Source organism: Ranitomeya imitator, chromosome 2 (genome assembly GCF_032444005.1).
Source record: "Ranitomeya imitator isolate aRanImi1 chromosome 2, aRanImi1.pri, whole genome shotgun sequence".
Classification (NCBI taxonomy): Eukaryota; Metazoa; Chordata; class Amphibia; order Anura; family Dendrobatidae; genus Ranitomeya; species Ranitomeya imitator.
The window spans coordinates 392,101,366-392,123,445 of record NC_091283.1 but is presented as its reverse complement, the minus strand read 5'-3'; the positions used below and the strand labels follow the sequence as shown (position 1 = coordinate 392,123,445).

The 22,080-nt window shown below is 43.1% G+C and overlaps 1 protein-coding gene across 2 annotated transcripts in view; it reads right to left on the bottom strand.

Annotated features, from left to right (window-relative positions):
• Positions 1 to 2,847: 2,847 nt before the first annotated feature.
• The window catches only part of LOC138667000 (zinc finger protein 182-like), a 60,419-nt gene continuing 41,186 nt past the window's right edge, over positions 2,848 to 22,080 (bottom strand). For both annotated transcript variants that reach the window (XM_069755215.1, XM_069755214.1), the window contains exon 11: positions 2,848 to 4,722. In XM_069755215.1, coding sequence (XP_069611316.1) covers positions 3,464 to 4,722 — 1,259 coding nt within the window. In that variant the 3' untranslated portion in view covers positions 2,848 to 3,463. The remainder of the gene's footprint in view (positions 4,723 to 22,080) is intronic.

Sequence of the window (22,080 nt, the reverse complement as noted above, 5' to 3'; positions counted from 1 at the left end):
AATACACCAAGTGTGAGGGAAGTTTTGGTTGATAAGAGGGGACCATTGATGCTAATAACGGATCACTCTAGGTTTCTACTTGACGCGTCTGCAAATTCCTTACTATCCAGATCCAAAAAGAAGTCTTTATGTATACACCAAATAGCTCCATTTGGTACTCCCTTGCCTCTTTCTACTATCCTAGGTGCCTGTCCTTAGAAGATAAGTCATAATTTTGAATACATACAACCTCAGCATACAGTGGGTGAAAAAAGTATTTAGTCAGCCACCAATTGTGCAATTTCTCCCACTTACAAAAGATGAGATGCTAGTAATTGACATCATAGGTAGACCACAACTATGAGAGCCAAAATTGAGAAAACTAATCCAGAAAAAATCATCTTGTCTGATTTGACAAGATTTATTTTTCAAATTATGGTGGAAAATAAGTATTTGGTCGTTAACAAAAATTCATGTCAATATTTTGCTATATATCCTTTGTTGGCAAGGTTGGCACACACTGTTGGTGGTATGTTGGCCCATTCTTCCATGCAGATCTCCTCTAGAGCAGTGATGTTTTGGGCCTGTCGCTGGGCAACACGGACTTTCAACTCCCTCCAAAGGTTTGCTATAGGGTGGAGATCTGGAGACTGGCTAGGCCACTCCAGGACCTTCATTTGCTTCTTACGAAGCCACTCCTTCGTTGCCCTGGCGGTGTGCTTGAGATCATTATCATGCAGAAAGACCCATCCACGTTTCATCTTCAATGCCCTTGCTGATGGAAGGTTTGCACTCAAAATCTCATGGTCACATTCATTCTTTCATGTACACGGATCAGTCATCCTGGTCACTTTGCAGAGAAACAGCCCCTAAGCATGATGTTGCCACCCCCATGCTTCACAGTAGGTATGGTGTTCTTTGGATGCCACTCTGCATGCTGTCTCCTCCAGACACGATGAGTTTTGTTTCTACCAAAGAGATCTACTTTGGTTTCATCAGACCATATGACATTCTCCCAAAACTCTTCTGGATAATCGAAATGCTCTGTAGCAAACTTCAGATGGACCAAGACATGTACTGGCTTAAGCAGGGGGACACATTTGGCACTGCAGGATCTGAGTCCCTGGCGGCGTAGTGTGTTACTGATACCGTTACTGTTACCTTTGTTATGGGGGGTCCCGACTCTAAGCAGGTCATTCACTAGGTCCCCCAGTGTGGTTCTGGGATTTTTGCTCTCCGTTCTTGTGATCATTTTGACCCTACGAGGTGAGATCTTGCGTGGAGCCCCAGATTGAGGGAGATTATCAGTGGTCTTGTATGTCTTCCATTTTCTTATTATTGCTCCCACAGTTGATTTCATCACACCAAGCATCTTCCCTATTGCAGATTCAGTCTTCCCAGCCTGGTGCAGGGCTACAATTTTGTTTCTGGTGTCCTTCGACAGTTCTTTGGTCTACTCTTCACCATAATGGAGTTTGGAGTGTTTGTGGACAGGTGTCTTTTATAATGATAACAAGTTCAAACACGTGCCATTGCTACAGGTAATGAGTGGAGGACAGAGGAGCCTCTTAAAAAAAAGAAGTTAACTGGTCTGTGAAATCCAGAAATCTTGTTTTTAGGTGACTCAATACTTATTTTCCATCATAATTTGAAAAAAAAAAATCTTGCCAAATTAGACAAGGTGATTTTTTTGGATTTGTTTTCTCAAATTTGACTGTTAGGCTGTGATCACACACAGAGAGATACGGCCGATTCTCGCAGGTTAAAAACAAGTTCTGGCACCGGCACTCCATAGCGGAGCGTGAGGCTGGATAGCAATACATGGAGCTGCACGCTCTGCTCCGGAGTGCCGGTGCCAGAGCTTGTTTTTAACCTGCGAGACTTGGCCGTATCTCGCTGTAGTGTGACTCCGGCCTAATAGTTGTGGTCTATCTATGATGTCAATTACAGTCCTCTCTCATCGTTTTAAGTGGGAGAAATGGTGGCTGACTAAACACTTTTTTTCCCTGCACTGTATTTACTCTTCAATGGACAGTCGTCCAGAATTTTTCAGCCATCCCTTTGGAAATGTTGTGTCGCCACTCTATGCCCTCCACATTCCATCTCTGTATATAAAAATTGTTGACAGACCCATATCTGGATAACCTTCCTCCATTTTGCAAAGCTTGTGAAACTGTGCTCCTAAATACATTTAAGAATCATTGGGACAAATGCTTTTTCCTCTCCTACAAATCGGTTATGGCCAGTAAATTACAAGGTGCAAGCTATACAATTGTTTCAAGGTGGTATCGGGTCCCCAACGCTTTGCATAAATAGTTCCCTGAGGTATCTAGTCTATGTTGGTGTTAGGGGTGCATGGGGAGACAATGTCACGTTTATACTGATCTTGACCGCCTCTAGAAAAATTCTAGGATGAGGTCATCAGAGTTATTAAGGAGTTGACAAGCGTATCAGCACCTAGGACACCAGAGGCTATACTGTTATACATGTTTTCTATGCCCAAACAGGTGTATAAGAAAATCACTATTAAAAGACATCTACTTAAGGCTGGTTTCAGACTTGCATATTGCAGTGCTGCGGATGGCAGCGTACTTCCTCCCTGAAACCCCGCCTATTTCTCCTTGCGTCCTGCGGTGCCATGCGTACCTATCATTATCATTGGGTACACAGGGACGTACGCTGTTTGCGGATGCCTCAGCATGCACCATTTGGATGCTGCACCTAATGCAACATGTTGCATTTTCTTGTGGTTAGTGCAGCGTCCAAATGGTGCATGCAGAGGCATCCGCAAACAGCGTACATTCCTGCATACCCAATGATAAAGATAGGTACGCAGGACCCAAGAAGTAGGCGGAGCGTAGGCGGGGTTTCAGGGAGGAAGTACGTTGACATCCGCAGCACTCCCGTATGCAAGTCTGAAACCAGCCTTAGACAGCTAAAACAATAATACCACTTCACTGGAATTCAGTACCCCTCCATTCTTTAGAATGGTTCGTAGAGATGGCTATGACCCATGCTGTGGGAAAGCTGATAGCCCAAACACAAGAAGACTATTACAACCCCTACCAAATGGTTTCACTGGGAAAACATTTCCTATTTTCCACTTTACCAAACTAGGCTAAGGTGCCTTAAAGTTTGTCTCTTCTTTGCACGCCCATAGACCAACTAATTGTCGAATACCTTTTCCAGTCTATCGACGTCCTTACACCGTGATTGTAATCCAATCTACTCTATTAAATAATTAAAAACCCATGGATCCCCTTGACTTTTCCTTCTCATCTTTGAAGTGTCTTGTTTATCCATATACTATATTGATTTCATGATTATCCCACTTTATTGATATGCTTTGATTCTTTATGTAATGGAGTCCATATATCACTTCTTTCTGTTCTTCCTCCTCCAGACTTTGATTTTCTGTTTATTGTTATATTATGCGGTTACCAAAAACAACAACTTTTAATTTAAAAAAAAAAAAAGAAAATGGCTATTTTCCTTTGTGAGTTTTTAGATGTGTAACAAGATTTGTTTTCCGGTTAAAACATTTTCCACATTCTGAACATGAAAATGGCTTCTCCCCTGTGTGTATTATCTGATGTCTAACAAGACCAGATTTCTCTCTAAAACATTTCCCACATTCTGAACATGAAAATGGTTTCTCTCCTGTGTGAATTCTCTGGTGTACAACCAGACTTGATTTCTCAGTAAAACATTTCTCACATTCTGAACAAGCAAATGGTTTCTCATCTGTATGAATTCTCTGATGCATCATAAAATGTGATTTTTGTGTAAAACATTTCCCACATTCTGAACAAGAAAATGGCTTCTCCCCTGTGTGAATTCTCTGATGTTTTGAAAGTTTGTATTTATCACTATATTGTTTGTCACATTCTGAGCATGAAAATGGCTTCTCCCCTGTGTGAGTTTTCAGATGTGCAACAAGATTTCTCTCCCGATTAAAACATTTCCCACATTCTGAACATGAAAATGGCTTCTCCCCTGTGTGAAGTCTCTGATGTATAACAAGACTTGATTTCTCTGTAAAACATTTCCCACATTCTGAACATGAAAATGGCTTATCACCTGTGTGAGTTTTCAGATGTGAAACAAGATTTTTTTTCCGATTAAAACATTTCCCACATTCTGAACATGAAAATGGCTTCGCCCCTGTGTGAATTCTCTGATGTACAACAAGACTTGATTTCTCTGTAAAACATTTCCCACATTCTGAACATGCAAAGGGCTTCTCCCCTGTGTGAATTCTCTGATGTACAACAAGACTTGATTTCAGTGAAAAACACTTCCCACATTCTGAACATGAAAATGGCTTCTCTCCTGTGTGTATTACCAGATGTCTATCAAGATGTGATTTCTTTGTAAAACCTTTCCCACATGCTGAACATGGAACTGGTCTCTCCCCTGTGTGTACCATCTGATGTCTTACAAGACATGATTTGTGTGTAAAACATTTTCCACATTCCGAACAAGAAAAAGGTTTCTCCCCAATGTGAGCTGTTTCATAATCAAGAGCCCTTTTGTGACTTTTGTTTTGCACATTTGTCTTTGATGAGGCAGAAACAAGGACTTGTTGAAAAGGATCAGGTGACAGTTTTTTTCTCACAACATCTTGGGGTGTATCTGGTATTATGACATGTTCTTCATAAGTATCGAGTGACGTCATATGAACATTATCTGCAGAAAAGTCTGAGAATATCAGACATCCCTCAGTGCTCCTGGTAATGTCACCTGCCAAGAATAAAAATTATTTTATTATTTTTCAGATGCATTACATTGGAATTATAATACTAGTTATATTATTATATACTTTATAACATGTCTGTGCAAACTGGACAATAGACCACAAAGAGGGACTGAGATCACAATGTTAGTCCACCAGGTTATGTCCTTACAAATGTTTACTACTCTATTACAGCCAATTTTCAGGTCATGATTCTCTGTGTCTGTCATGAATCTGTTCCAGTTACACATTTAGAAGAGACTCATGAAAGGGATCTGTAATCAGTTTTTTTAAGATATTCCTTCTCATATATTCTTTGACAGATACAAGCGCTGTAGCACAGAGTAAAGCATATTGGAGGAGAATGGTAATGTACACAAGTTATGGCTTTAGAGAAAAAAAGCACTTTTTTATATCTTTTTATTTATGTAACTAAACAGTGGATACAAGAAAGGAGATCAAGTCCTTCATATTCTTATATATGTCATGTAGGCCAACAGAAACATTGACTGAATGTAGGAGCTCTGGGGATTTGAAAATTTCCTATTTGCAGCAGTGTCCTCTGCAAACATAGTAGTTGTCCATCCCTCGTTCTTGTGTAAATCACTTAGCCTTACACTGGTGCTTGTACGTTTGTGAAAATTTTTCATATTTCTGCATAAAATTGACCTAAAACTACATCTGATTTTCACACTAAAAGTAGATAAATAGAGATGTTAATTTGTACTATCTACAGGTCAGTTACGCACCATTATGGAGGTCAGTCCTCCTCTAGACCCATGGCTGATCACCAATGGCATTTACCTGTGTACCTGGAGCACCATGTCTGAACAGATAAGCAACCAATTGTGACTTTGCATATCTTTACAACTAATGTACTCTTTTGATCAAGCCAATTGGTTATTTCATATATGCTTTCTGATGTTGTGTCTGGTGCTTACCCACTGGTTTTGTTTATTAGCAGATTGCATAACTTTATATCTGGTCCACTGAGTATAATGCAAGGGGAAAACCCTGTTTAGTATGCTATGATGCTATGCACTCTGTCAGCACCAGTAGTCAATGTAATCGAGTATGCTATGCATAACAGTTGCTGTTTTTATTAAGTTGCATCTATGGCCTGGGAGGTTTGTATGAAGTTGTGTCTGCCCTTGTGTGCTATCACTCTGACATTTAGCCTCCTGCCGTCATTCCTTCTATGTCATAGAGTCTATGAGATCTATCTTCCCATTAATTAAGTTTCCACAGAAAATATTGCCAGCCGCACACACAGGCCAACCGGCCCTCTGTTTCTTACTATACGTCTGGCTAGGGGCTATTATAGAAATTCAGGGGCAGTCGGCGCACGAGCGGAGGCGCCACTTAGCCCCATCTCAGGGTGCCAACCTCCACAAATAGGTAGGTGTACAGCAGGGGTGACATGCACCCTTTCCTTCACATTGGCTGAGTATGAGTGATTACTTGTTCAAACACAGTTACTGTGGATACTTGTACTTTAGGACATTTTTAGGTAGTACTTACAGCAATTGTTTGGGTACCCTGGTTAATTAGTTATACCGCTTTTTAATTGATGAGGCATTGTATTGTTGGACTAATAATTGTCTCCCACTCTTTGTCTGACTTAGATTCTTGTGGTCAGACTATGGTGACATTCAATACACATAGTAGGTATAATTAACAATACTACTGTAAGCAACAGAAGGATACAGGGCTAGGTCTTATATGTTATACTAAGCCACCTTCTGGGGCTATTAGCCCTAGATAATTATCTGTATAAAGCTATATAGTTTTGCACATTGCATTTTCACCTTTAGTGGGGGTTTCTTAGTTTATCTTTTAAATGAAACTTAAAAGACACCCACCGCACCCGAACCGCACTGGGACCGCCCCTGGGTGAGCATAATCTAACTTGTCTTTCTTATCTTTCAGGTTACATTGGGGGCTTATCTACAGCATTACAGAATGCTGTAGATAAACCCTTAATGGCGGTGACCACAGCTTACTGTATATAAGAAAAATGAGGTGACAGATTCTCTTTAATAAAAGTGTTTTTTGTTAGCCTTTTAGTGTTACCCTTCAATAAACCTATTCATATAAGTCTGTTTTACATTATACTACTAAGAATAATGTCTTAACCCCTTCCCGACTTATGACGTATTAGGTATGTACATAAACTGCGTGTGCAATTAACAACATAGCTGACACCTGGCTTTCATTGACTGGAACGATGCCTGCAGCCTAATCCCCTAAACATCACTCGCAGCATTTAAAAGGTAGGAAGAGGGATAGAGTTCCCTCTTCCCTCCAATCGGCACCCCCGCAATGTCATCATGAGGTCCTGATAGTTGCCGCCATGAGCAGAGATCATCATGACGACATCCGGGTCATGACGGCAAAAAAAAAAAAATATTGGTTCTAATTATATACAGTACAGACCAAAGTTTGGACACACCTTCTCATTTAAAGATTTCCTACTTCCCACAGTGAAGCATGGAGGAAGAGGTGTGATGGCGTGGGGGTGCTTTGCTGGTGACACTGTTGGGGATTTATTCAAAATTGAAGGCATACTGAACTAGCATGGCTACCACAGCATCTTGCAGCGGCATGCTATTCCATCCGGTTTGCGTTTACTTGGACCATCATTTATTTTTCAACAGGACAATGACCCCAAACACACCTTTAGGCTGTGTAAGGGCTATTTGACCAAGAAGGAGAGTGATGGGGTGCTATGCCAGATGACCTGGCCTCCACAGTCACCAGACCTGAACCCAATCGAGATGGTTTAGGGTAAGCTGGACCGCAAAGTGAAGGCAAAAGGGCCAACAAGTGCTAAGCATGTCTGGGAACTCCTTCAAGATTGTTGGAAGAAAATTCCCAGTGACTAACTCTTGAAGCTCATCAAGAGAATGCCAAGAGTGTGCAAAGCAGTCATCAAAGCAAAAGGTGGCTACTTTGAAGAACCTAGAATATAAGACATTATTTCAGTTGTTTCACACTTTCACTTTTTTGTTAAGTATATAAATCCACATGTGTTAATTCATAGTTTTGATGCCTTCAGTGTGAATGTACAATTTTCATTGTCATGAAAATACAGAAAAATCTTTAAATGAGAAGGTGTGTCCAAACTTTTGGTCTGTACTGTATGTATATATATATCCTACATGAGAAAAGGGGAGCTCAGACCCAAAGAACAACTGAGGTCTAGTAACCACTTATAGAGTGAGATCAGATCAAATATAATTTTATTACATCTAATACAAAACTCAGAAACACTTAATGTACAAAAAATTACGGTTGGACGAGTATGCAAATTGGAGAGAGCAAAAAGGCAAAATACACAATGACAGTATACAGATCATCCCTACAAAGACAGGTCAGGAAAAAACTTGGCCATTTAAGTGTATTGGCCCAAAAACCTGTCACACCAAACTAAGGGGCAGAGGTCAGAATAGTGTCACAGGCCGGGAAAATAAGCCCGGATACCTGCAGACCTCAGACTACTGCTGTTTATACACCACGTATATCATGTGGGTCAACAAAGGTGCCAGTGCACTGGATACTGATATCCAGTATGTTGGGACTTGTTAATTATGTGTATATATATATATATATATATATATATATATATATATATATATATATACATACAGACATACATACAACCATACATGCACATATACACACAGTCAAAATTATTGGCATCCCTTGTTTAATGACAGGAAAACCCACAACGGTGACAGGAATAACTTGAATCTGACAAAAGTAATAGTAAATAAAAAAAAATGTATGAAAATGCGCAAATGAAAGTCAGACATTGCTTTTCAACCTTGCTTCCACTGAATTTAAAAAGAGACCTCATGAAATAGGCCTGGACATAAATGATGATTCACTAAACATAGTAACATAGTATTTAAAGTTAAAGAGAGACTTTAAGTCCATCTATTTCAACCCTTACCCTAACATGTTGATCCAGAGGAAGACAAAAAAAAAAAAACATGCGGCAAACACTAAGCTCCACATTGGGGAAAAAATATTCCTTCCCGACTCCACATATGGCAATCAGATTAGTTCTCGGGATCAACGCCCTAACAAGGAATCTAGTGTATATAACCTGTAACACTATATTTTTTACAAGAAAGGCATACAGTATCTTCTTAAATTTTAGTAAAGAATCTCTCATTACAACATCATACAGCAGAGAGTTCCATAGTCTCACGGGCAGCACGGTGGCTCAGTGGATAGCACAGCAGCCTTGCAGCGCTGGAGTCCTGGGTTCAAGCCCCACTAAGGACAACATCTGCAAAGAGTTTGTATGTTCTCTCCGTGTTTGCGTGGGTTTCCTCCGGTTTCCTCCCACATTCCAAAGACATACTGATAGGGAATTTAGATTGTGAGCCCCAACAGGGACAGCGACGATAATGTGTGCAACCTGTAAAGCTATATAAAAATAAAGATTATTATTATTATTAGTCTCACTGCTCTTACAGTAAAGAATCTGCGTCTGTAATTATGGTTAAACCTTCTTTCCTCCAGACGTAGAGGATGCCCCCTTGTCCCCGTCTCAGGTCTAAGAGTAAAAACATCATTAGAAAGGTCATTGTACTGTCCCCTCATATATTTTTACATTATATTAAGATCACCCCTAAGCCTTTGTTTTTTCAAACTAAATAACTCTAAGTGTCATAACATGTCTTGGTATTGCAGACCCCCCAGTGCTCTAATAACCGGTGTCTCTTCTCTGCACTCACTCTAGTTCAGATATGTCTTAACTTAATGTTTTGTTGCACAACCTTTTGAGGCAATCAGTGCAATCAAACGATTCCTGTAACTGTCAATGAGACTTCTGCACCTATCGACAGGTATTTTGGCCGACTCCTCAAGAGCAAACTGCTCCAGTTGCCTCGTGTTTGAAGGTTGCCTTTTTCAGACGGCATGTTTCAGCTCTTTCCAAAGATGCTCAGTAGGATTTAGGCCAGGGCTCATAGAAGGCCACTTCAGAATAGTCTAATGTTTTCCTCTTAGCCATTCTTGGTTGTTTATAGCTGTGTGTTTTGGGTCATTATCCTGTTGCAAGACCCATGACCTGAGACTGAGACCAAGCTTTCTAACACTGGGCAGCACATTTCTCTCCAGAATCCCTTGATAGTCTTGAAATTTCATTGTACTCTGCACAGATTGTAAACACCCTGTGCCAGATGCAGCAAAGCAGCCCCAGAACATAACAAAGCCTCCTACATGTTTCATAGTAGGGACAGTGTTTTTTCTTGATATGCTTCATTTTTCCATCTGTAAACATAGAGCTGATGTGCCTGCCTTGACAAAAAGTTCAATTTTTGCCTCATCTGTCCCTAAGATATTCTCCCAGAAGTTTTGTGGCTTGTCAAACATGTAGTTTGGCAAATTCCAGTCTGGCTTTCTTATGATTGATTTTTTTCAACAATGGTGTCCTCCTTGGTCGTCTCCCATGAAGTCCACTTTGGCTCATAAAACGACGGATGGTGCTATCTGATACTGATATTCCTTAAGCTTTAAGTTCACCTTTAATCTGTTTAGAAGATTTTCTGGGCTCTTTTGTTACCATTCGTATTATCCGTCTCCTTGATTTGTCACCAATTTTCCTCCTGCAGTGACGTCCAAGGAGGTTGGCTACAGTCCCATGGATCTTAAATTCCTGAATAATATGTGCAACTGTAGTCACAGAAACATTAAGCTGCTGGGAGATGGTCTTATAACGTTTAACTTTAACATGTTTGTCTATAATTTTCTTTCTAGTCTCCCGAGACAACTCTTTCCTTCGCTTCCTCTGGCCCAGGTTCAGTGTGATACACACCATGTCACCAAACAGCACAGTGAGTATCTTTAGCCCTATATACAGGCCTACTCACTGATTCCAAAATTGTAGACACCTGTAATGCTAATTAATGGACACACCTTGATTTAACATGTCCCTTTTGTCACATTATTTTCAGTGGCACCATCATTTCTGTCCAGGCCTATTTTTATTCTTTTAAAAATTCTGTGGAAGCACGGTTGAAAAGCATTGTCTGACTTTCATTTGTTCATTTTCATAGATCTTTTATTCATTATTACTTTTGTCAGATGAAAGTTATTTCTGAAAAATTCTCTAAATACACTAAACAGCATAGATACAAGCCTCAAAACTTCTGGAACAAGGTAATTTGGAGTGACAGACCAAAATTGAACTTTTTGGTCACAACCATCTTCTGCGCAGGCAAGTCACTGTGAACCCCGACATGCACGCCGATAAGGCGCTCTCCCCACTTCTTCCCTGTACAGTCATCGCTAGGAACCATATGTACATAGTGATGACTATGCAGGGAAGAAGTGGGGAGAGCACCTTATCGGTGTGCACACCGGAGGTCACTGGAGCGGAAGTCGCCGACGCCTGCGCAGAAGATCCGTGAATGCAGTGCCCATAGAAAGGAGGATGAGGTATGTATTTCTGAGGGAGTGCAGGGTGCAGTCGCTGGATTCCGGGGCCATAACTGGCATGCATGGGAGGGGGATAGTATTACAATGAAGACAGGAGGCAGGGACTTACACTAATGATTTCTTCCAGGCTCCAGGGCGTGCGGTGCCAGGAAGAAATCATCAGTATAAGGAAAGAATATATCATTTCTCAACAAGACCGCTAACATGAGGCATACAGGTAGGACTAGCTTAAAATTTTTATTATCTGTATGCCCATATTAATAGGTCATATACGTCCTGGGAGGGTGACAGATTCCCTTTAAATAGTTGTAAAAAACTAATAATGGGATGGGCCACCTCTCTAATCTGTGAACAAACTTGCCGAGATGCTATCACTCTAGGGGTTAACCTTTACAACTTCTCCATGAAGCTATAACTCCTTCAACAATTGAAGAGAATCCTTCTAAAAAGAAATGACCGGTATACCCTTTTGGGAAAGATTTAAATCCAATCAATATCAAGGTGAATCAAATAATAAAAAAAAAATTGGCATATCCTAGGAAAAGCATACCCCAATATTGCAGAATTTCATAATTTGCCATAAAAGACTACCTAATATTAAGAATAAATTACTGCACGCTGACATTCGGAGTAAGATTAACATTGCCAGACAAACTTGTTTTATCAACCAAAACAAATGGGACTTTTGCAAGTTTGAATTGTGCGCAATGCAGTAATGTGATTAACCCCTTCATGACATGTGTCGTACATATACGCTGCATGTCGTGTCCGTCTTTTTTTGCGGGCTCCGACACTGAGCCCACATCTTTCCCATCACATGTCAGCTGTTTTGAACAGGTGACAATTACCCGCAACAGCCGCAGGTGGAATCGTGATCCAACCGCGGCTGTGAACCCATCAATCTCTGACAGCGGCATTTAATGTGATCGCGCTGGAGGCACATCACTAATCCTGCCCATCTGTGACCCCGTCACATGATAGCGGGTCACCAATGGGTTGGCATGACAACTGGAGGTGTTCATCAGATAATCATCAACATTAACAGAAACACTGAGGGACGTGGTCTAACGGGCGATGTCAGATCTCTCCTGCCGTACTTTCTATATCCAGGGCTGAATATACAATGCCTACAAGTAGTATTCAACCCCCTGCAGATTTAGCAGGTTTAATAAGATGCAAATAGGTTGAAGCCTTCAAACTTCAAACAAGAGCAGGATTTCATAACAGATGCATAAATCTTACAAACCAAAAAGTTTTGTTGCTCAGTTAAATTTTTATAAATTTTAAACATAAAAGTGTGGGTCAATTATTATTCAACCCCTAGGTTTAATATTTTGTGGAATAACCTTTGTTTGCAATTACAGCTAATAATCGTCTTTTATAAGACCTGATCAGGCCGGCACAGGTCTCTGGAGTTATCTTGGCCCACTCCTCCATGCAGATCTTCTCCATGTTATGTAGATTCTTTGGGTGTCTCATGTGGACTTTAATCTTGAGCTCCTTCCACAAGTTTTCAATTGGGTTAAGGTCAGGAGACTGACTAGGCCACTGCAACACCTTGATTTTTTGCCTCTTGAACCAGGCCTTGGTTTTCTTGGCTGTGTGCTTTGGGTCGTTGTCTTGTTGGAAGATGAAATGACGACCCATCTTAAGATCCTTGATGGAGGAGCGGAGGTTCTTGGCTAAAATCTCCAGGTAGGCCGTGCTATCCATCTTCCCATGGATGCGGACCAGATGGCTAGGCCCCTTGGCTGAGAAACAGCCCCACAGCATGATGCTGCCACCACCATGCTTGATTGTAGGGATGGTATTCTTGGGGTTGTATGCAGTGCCATCCAGTCTCCAAACGTCACGTGTGTGTGTGGTTGGCACCAAAGATCTCGATCTTGGTCTCATCAGACCAGAGAACCTTGAACCAGTCAGTCACAGAGTCCTCCAAGTGATCATGAGCAAACTGTAGACGAGCCTTGACATGACGCTTTGAAAGTAAAGGTACCTTATGGGCTCGTCTGGAACAGAGACCATTGCGGTGGAGTACGTTACTTATGGTATTGACTGAAACCAATGTCCCCACTGCCATGAGATCTTCCCGGAGCTCCTTCCTTGTTGTCCTTGGGTTAGCCTTGACTCTTCGGACAAGCCTGGCCTCGGCACGGGAGGAAACTTTCAAAGGCTGTCCAGGCCGTGGAAGGCTAACAGTAGTTCCATAAGCCTTCCACTTCCGGATGATGCTCCCAACAGTGGAGACAGGTAGGCCCAACTCCTTGGAAAGGGTTTTGTACCCCTTGCCAGCTTTGTGACCCTCCACGATCTTGTCTCTGATGGCCTTGGAATGCTCCTTTGTCTTTCCCATGTTGACCATGTATGAGTGCTATTTACAAGTTTGGGGAGGGTCTTAAATAGTCAGAAAAGGCTGGAAAAAGAGATAATTAATCCAAACATGTGAAGCTCATTGTTCTTTGTGCCTGAACTACTTCTTAATACTTTAGGGGAACCAAACAGAATTCAGGTGGGTTGAGGGGTTGAATTATAAATGACCCTCTGAAAAGACTTTTCACAATTTAAAAAAAACAAAAACAAAGAAATAACATTCTTTTTTGCGGCAGTGTATTTCACACTTCCAGGCTGATCTACAGTCCAAATGTCACAATGCCAAGTTAATTCCAAATGTGTAAACCTGCTAAATCTGCAGGGGGTTGAATACTACTTGTAGGCACTGTAGGTGCCACTGAACACCAGGTGCACAGCTGCTGGAGTGTCCTTAGATCCAGTGAGCAGGCGGAGCCTGTCTGTGAAGATCCCCAGACCCGGGATGACGTGCAGGAGACCAAAGGAGCCGGGGACAGCGGGAAGCTCGCAGGTCCAAGATGGCGTTGAGGCGACGGAGGAGGAGGCAGCAAAGGCAAGCGCCGCATACAAAATAAAAAATGGAGGTAATCTCCAGGCTGGAGGAATTTGCCATAACGGAGGAGGCGGAACAGCTGCTGCTGGTGTCAAGGTAAAAATATATTATCTTTATACTCTTTGTACCTTTATATATTCTTATGCTGTGAAACAATAAGTTTTTCTCTTTGCTTGCCAAATGCATATGTAATTGTAGTTAAGATGGCTGCCAGTATTCACCTTTGCCCCAGATTCACCCTGCTGAAGGAACAAGTTACACATTCCAGAAGGACAAGTATCATTTCTCTTGAAATGATACTTAAAGCAATGTGGACAAGATGTGGACAAAGGAAGATTCATCAGATGACGTCAGACCAACCAGAAGGACTGAATACTAGATACATTGCTTAAACCCCGCCTAATCCCGCCCTCTGCACACCTTCCCCCAATAGATCATATAATGTTGTGTATTAGAAAACAAAGTTGTTGTTGCTGTGACGTTACACACGAGCATGCAATGAGTTTGAACCAGCATTTTGTCTGACTCATTCTTATCCGGTACCAACATGCTTTTAATCTGATTTGGAATGACTGGTGGATAGTGTTGAGCATTCCGATACCGCAAGTATCGGGTATCGGCCGATACTTGCGGTATCGGAATTCCGATACCGAGATCCGATATTTTTGTGATATCGGGTATCGGTATCGGAAGTGTAAAATAAAGAATTAAAATAAAAAATATTGTTATATTCACCTCTCCGGCGGCCCCTGGACATCTGCGCGAGGAACCGGCGTCCGGCACGGCTTCTTTCTTCAAAATGCGCGCCTTTAGGACCTGTGGTATGACGTCCCGGCTTCTGATTGGTCGCGTACCGCCCATGTGACCGCCACGCGACCAATCAGAAGCCGCGACGTCATTCCTCAGCTAAAGTCCTAGAATGAGCGCCTTTTAGGACCTGAGGAATGACGTCGTGGCTTCTGATTGGTCGCGTGGCGGTCACATGGGCGGCACGCGACCAATCAGAAGCCAGGACGTCATTCCACAGGTCCTAAAGGCGCGCATTTTGAAGAAAGAAGCCGTGCCGGACGCCGGATCCTCCCGCTGATGTCCAGGGGCCGCCGGAGAGGTGAATATAACAATATTTTTTATTTTAATTCTTTATTTTACACTTTAATATGGATCCCAGGGCCTGAAGGAGTTTCCTCTCCTTCAGACCCTGGGATCCATGAGGATACATTCCGATACTTGATGTCCCATTGACTTGTATTGGTATCGGATATCGGTATCGGCGATATCCGATATTTTTCGGGTATCGGCCGATACTATCCGATACCGATACTTTCAAGTATCGGACGGTATCGCTCAACACTACTGGTGGATGAAGGGTATTGTCGTGACGACCCCGACAATTTGGCGCCCAACGTGGGGCGTGGCCGGCGATCCGAGACCCCCTGGAACAATGCCTGGACATCCGTGGACGACACCCGTAGTGGCTGACCTCGAGGACTGATCACCCTCCAAACACGGTAAGTGGAGATCACATACTATGTATGTGTCACACTTGCTAGTGTTTCAGCCGTTATTGGTTAGTCTGTGGTCTCCTTGGGTCTGTGGAGTGACCGGTCGGGTGGTGAGACCAAGCGCGATCCCGTGCCACGCTTCGAACCAGCAACTGAGAGACGTCGCACTCTGCGCGTCCTCGTGTACACCACACCTCCTCCACCGGTCATTGTACTCCATTCAACCACCCTACCCGTGACTGTTGCCTAGTAGTGATAGAGTGAAAGATTGAGAAGTTTGTGGATTGGGGGCGGCTGAGAGAAAGGGATAGGAGACGTAGCCTCTGTGATATTGCACGCACATACATCGGTAATTAAGACGTCCCAAGAGGGGGACCACCAGAAACACTTGCACACACTTGCACATATCGGTAATTAAGACGTCCCAAGAGGGGGACCACCAGAAACACAGTGGAGGGGTCTCACTAGGAGACAGCCTCCCAACGTTTAGAATATCGTGACAGGACAGACTGTAATCACTGGTGTTCAGGTTAGGGAAAAATATTGAGCGCGAGGCTCTTTATTCATAGCACGTCGAGCGCGAGGCTCCGTGTTAGGACACAAGTGTTGCTGTCGCTGTCAGCGGCCTGCTGCAGAAGGGCGTAGTATTCTGTGAGTCATGTTGCGTCTCTTATAGCAGAAGAAGTCCATGCCCCACGAGTTAAGTGAGGATTCTGTGGAAGTCAAGACAATAGTAGAGTCACGGGATGGCAAGAAGGCAGTCAAGAATGTTGAGAGGTTGTACAAGCATGTAGGATTGCCCTCGAAAGGGAGATTGCAGCCGTCTACATGGCACCATCTCATAGAGAACAAAAAGGGCATGTTGAAAGATAAAGGATTGTTAGAATAAGCGCAAGCTCATCTGCGAGTTGCGCGAGGTTTAAAGAACGAGAAATGGAAAGAGGTTGATGGAGAGGGAGGATCATAGGATGCAGAGCCCGTGTTTGGTTGTAGGGTGTCTCGATCATTGGTTTTTCTAAGGTGTTTTGGTATATGAATTGTGTGAAGGTTTTGTAGAAATTAATTGAGTCTGAGAACTGCTGTAATCCGTTACTCTGTGTAGATCTGTGAAAACACCCGATGGGAGGGGGGAGTCAAATAGCTGCGTTGTTGTTTTTCTTCTTTTGTGTTGAGGAATGCTGTAAATTCTTATCTCTGTGTTTATAGCCGATGGGAGGGGTGAACCCCTGCGCGAATTGTTTTTTTTTTTATTTCTCCTCTTTGTGCTGCGGGCCAGAGAAAGGGGGGCCAGCTGCGCTGAAGAATATTGAGTTGTGTATATTCTGTCCTTGGTTCAGTACGCACTGAGTCCAGAAGAACTTAACCTATTCTGTATCAGCAGCTGCGCTCTTGGCCCCCACCACTCTCTAGCCCCCGCAGCTTCAAGGACACAGCTCGCAGCTCGCTTCCTTATCAGTGGCCCAAGAGAAAGACTCCAGCCCCCCTCCCTTACACAAATCCAGTCTCATATTCCAATATCCATTTTAACCCTGTGTCTGGAAATCTCTCTCGCCATGTTAATTCTCAGACCAAGACAAGACAGATGGACTTGTAAATATTGCGGTCAGACAAACCCAGACTGGAGAAATACTTGTATAATCTGTGCTGCAACCCAACCTAAGTGAATTACACTGATTCCTGTCCAGATAAGATCACACGTAGTGACATAAGAAGCTGACACAGGATTGTGGTTAGTGGGGACATTAACTTTGGGAGTAAGCTGACAGTAATCCTTTTGGGAAGGAGCTGTAGACCAGCATGTCATGTCACCCCCAACCGGTCATCATGTCACCCCCACCACCAGAGAACCAACCACATCAGGTAGTGTAAGACAGATACAGGAGTATTATCCCTGGAAGCCCTCTGACTAGCTAGCTACGCTAAAATAATTGGCTGACCCTGAGAACAAACCTTTCCCATTTTACAGACAATGACAATATGATGGATGTATAAGTGCACCTGAGCAGACCTAGAGAGTTGGTGAGCCAAGATGATGGTCGGATGGTCCTTATGTTATATAACCCCTATGCAGATGAGTATAATGAGATGTGTATCTTACACGCCCTTTCCCAATCAGTTTGTAAAAAAAAAAAAAAAAATAGGGGGGGATAGTGTCTCTAACCCTGGCAGTTAGAATATCCTTATGTTATGCTGCTTCAGTATGTGGGTAATTTTTTTGTTTTGTTGTGTGCACGGACAGAGCAGGAAGCCATTGTTGCCACTGTTAGTTTTCACAAGTATCTGGCAGATCTGAACTGTCGGGTTTCAGCCTCGAAACTTCGGTTCTGCCTTGGTCAAGTGATATTTTTGGGTCACTGTCTCCTTCAGGGTGCCAGACACCTCACAGAAGAAAGAAAAATAGCCGTCAGCTACAAAAGATGAGACTGAACTCCAGCGTTTCCTTGGACTATGTACTTATTGTTGTCAGTGAATACCGGACGCATCCCGCATAATGCAATTTCTCTACAAGGCCCTGAAAGACTGTTCAAGATATGCTGATGATTTTGGCAGATTCCACACCGGATACGCTGTTACTACGGAAGATACTGTAGTGCACGGAGCTGCACTCTCTCCCTCCCTGTCAGGACAAGAAGCAGAACGTCAGGCTCTGTCTACTGCATGTGTTCTGGCCAAAGACAGGCGGGCTAATATATACACGGACTCACAGTATGCATTTGGTATTGCTCATGATTTCGGAGCCCTATGGGCCAATCGAGGGTTTGTTACTACTGCCGGGACTCAGTGAAGAATGTTGAAGCTGTTAAAGCCCTCATGGACTCAATCGAATTACCTACTCAGGTGGCCATTATCAAAGTTAAGGAGCACGGTACTATGGAACAGACCACAAACTGTTGGTAACGCCTTTGCGGATATGCAAGCAAAAGCCGCTGCTCTCCTACCCGTTGAACTGACCATACCAGCTATGGTGACCACACGCTCTCAGCGTAAACAGTTACAAGAAACACTGACTCTACAGGAACCTGATGATCTATGACAGACTGAGGTTTTCTGCCGGACCCCGCGAGACCGCTTAATGACGATGCAGAGAATGTCTCCAAAGGAGGAAGTGAAGCAGTGGAAAGCTGATGGAGCACGTATGGACAATAGTCGCTGGAAAAAAGGACCAACTTGTGTGTCTCCCTAAGCGGATGTACCCTGCTATTGCCACGTGGGCGCATGGGCCCACACATCGAGGTATCTGTTAGACCTGCAATCCCGGTCAACTTCAACGTGTACCCCCGAAGCACCTTGCTAAGCCCGACTATCCTTTCCAAAGGCTCCAGGTGGACCACATAAGCCCGACTATCCTTTCCAAAGGCTCCAGGTGGACCACATCACGTTGCCTAAGTCTGGAAGGTATGAATATTGTCTGGTGGTTGTCGACATGTTCTCCAGTTGGCCAGAAGTATTCCCCGTTACCAACGTGACTGCAAAGACCACAGCAAAGAAACTGGTGATGGAAGTTATATGCAGATATGGTGTTCCAGAAGTTGCTGAAAGTGACCAAGGCCCGGACTTTTCTTCTCATGTGTATCAGGAGGTTCTGAATGTTTGGATCCACTGTAGCCCTCCATACTCCGTACCATCCACAATCCAGTGGGAAAGTAAAGAGGCTGAACGGCACACTGAAGGGACAATTGACCAAAATGATGCAGGAGACTACGGCTCCATGGCCAGGGCTCTTACACATTCGTACTACCCCTATTGCAAAACATGGCCTGTCCCCATATGAGATATTGTTTGGTGCTAGGTTCTCAGTTGCAAATTTTCAGTCTCAGCAGTTGTCAGAAGAAACTGACCGTGCTGTTCAATATGTTATTCAGTTTAGTAAAAAAAATGTTGCTAACACCCATGTTTTAGTTTCTTCTTCCCTTCCAGATTCAGCAGAAACCGATATTTGTCACAACTTGAACTCTGGTGGTTTTATGGTCGTGAAAAGCTATGTCAGTAAAACTTGAAGGAAAGAGCACCTGGATCTACGCTTCACACTGCAAAAGAGACCGAACCAGCGCCTAGTCGCAGCAGTGATGATCGAAGGAAAATGTTGCTGTTGTTTTTGGTCCTGAGGCTGGGGGTCATCCTCGCCCCTATCTCTCCGGCCCCTATTGTAAATAAGAATTCCGGTGCCACTATTCTCTGGGTAAATCTAACGGCCCCGGTAAATATCTGGTGATTTCATTTCTGCAATGTAGTCAAGTGCCCCGAGACTCAACGGGTGGTAGAGGGAATCATCCAGTATTATATATATATATGTGTTAGAAGTTTTCTCCATAGAAACACAAACAGCCCCAAGGAAAAATTTATGGTTAGAATGGGTAAGATACAATGTAAGAGTTCAGAATATCTCTGTAGGATGTGTTGCTTGTGCTGCAGCGGATACACATCTATACACACATGCATTGTTTTTTCCTGATGACAATACCACTGCCTGTGTTATGAATCTGTTGAAGGGTCTAAACCCACTGATTGCTCAGATTATGTCCCACTAATTCATGAAGCACCTAAACTAAAGGTCCCAGGAGGGATAACCGTGTTAGCTGATAATTATACCTGCTATAATTCCCACGACACTACAGGTACACCAGTAGGGGTCTTCGAGACAGGTTTCTGCAAAGAGAACAGTTCCCTGGATACTGACTTGCTAGTTAATCATACACAGTATATGTACAACATTTATTGGTTATGTGGAGATGGTAAGCTCCGTCCTAGGTTGCCTAATGCCTGGACAGGTCAATGCACCCTTGTTAAACTAGCTGTGCAGTTCAAGATTTTACCTTGGGATCCAGAGATATCTGATGAATATACCAGAAAGAGGAGAAGTCTCGATCAGCTCCACATGAGTTATGAAGAAGATCTATTAGTATATGTCGATGGCATGGAGTGCCAAGGGGGGTGCCTGACCAATTTAAAGCCCAGAACCAGATCTATGCTAGCTTGCTTCTTTAAACCACAAGTGCAGATTAATAAAAATGTTGATGGGATCAATTACATATATTACAGTGAACAAAGGTTTGTCAACTTTAGCTGTGATGCCTTCCAAGGTATAGTTGAGGAATTAGGCCCTAACACTAGAATGACCCTCCAAAACCGACTAGCCCTTGATATGATCTTAGCGGAGAAAGGAGGAGTCTGTGGGATGGTGGGAGAGGAATGTTGTACCTATATCCCTCAAAACTCTGGGGTAAATGGAAAGACCATGATAGCTATTAAAAAGATAAATGGGTTAGCAGCAGAATTAAAAACTAATGCTGGAGTAGACACATCTTTCTTTTCCGGCTGGTTGGGTGGGCTCAAAGGATTCCTTCAACAAGCTTGTCTGGTACTGATTGCCCTTCTTGTAGTTGGATCGATAATTCTCTGTTGTGTTATTCCCCTGTATAAAAAGGTTATCATTGAGGCAACTCCGACTGGCACCTTCCTCAACCAAGAAGTAGACCCACTAGAGTGCGATGGCACTGATCCAGGGGAAATCCCCAAGTACGTCCCCCTCAAGAAGTTAGACAAAACCCCTAATTCTCAGATGATGCTAAGAGATTTAGTTTAGGGACAGTATGAGAACTCCATGTGAAGCTAGTGAAGGGTTCAGCTGCCTGGAGGCCTCTCACAAGGGGAGAGCTTCTGAGGTGTCTGGATGAAGAAATCCACCTCCCCTTTTCCCATCACATGGACAGTCTCGAAGGAACTTTCTTTTTAGGGAAAAACTTAGTGTTTAGGGGGGATTGTGAAGGTAAAAATATATTATCTTTATACTCTTTGTACTTTTATATATTCTTATGCTGTGAAACAATAAGTTTTTCTCTTTGCTTGCCAAATGCATATGTAATTGTAGTTAAGATGGCTGCCAGTATTCACCTTTGCCCCAGATTCGCCCTGCTGAAGGAACAAGTTACACATTCCAGAAGGACAAGTATCATTTCTCTTGAAATGATACTTAAAGCAATGTGGACAAGATGTGGACAAAGGAAGATTCATCAGATGACGTCAGACCAACCAGAAGGACTGAATACTAGATACATTGCTTAAACCCCGCCTAATCCCGCCCTCTGCACACCTTCCCCCAATAGATCATATAATGTTGTGTATTAGAAAATAAAGTTGTTGTTGCTGTGACGTTACACACGAGCATGCAATGAGTTTGAACCAGCATTTTGTCTGACTCATTCTTATCCGGTACCAACATGCTTTTAATCTGATTTGGAATGACTGGTGGATGAAGGGTATTGTCGTGACGACCCCAACACTGGGACTTGAATGTGAGAAGGCTGGAGGAGCGGAGGATCCAGGGGAGCAGATGGAAGGAAGTACCCAAACACAAGGCGGTGAAATGGCACAGGGCTCTCCAAGGCAGCGTGACAAAGCACATGGCATGGGGGATACGCTACCTGCTGCAATAGCCCCACAAGGCCATATACATGCTGAGCAGTATATGCATGTGCAGTTGATATGGAGGAGCCGACCCTGAAGGACAT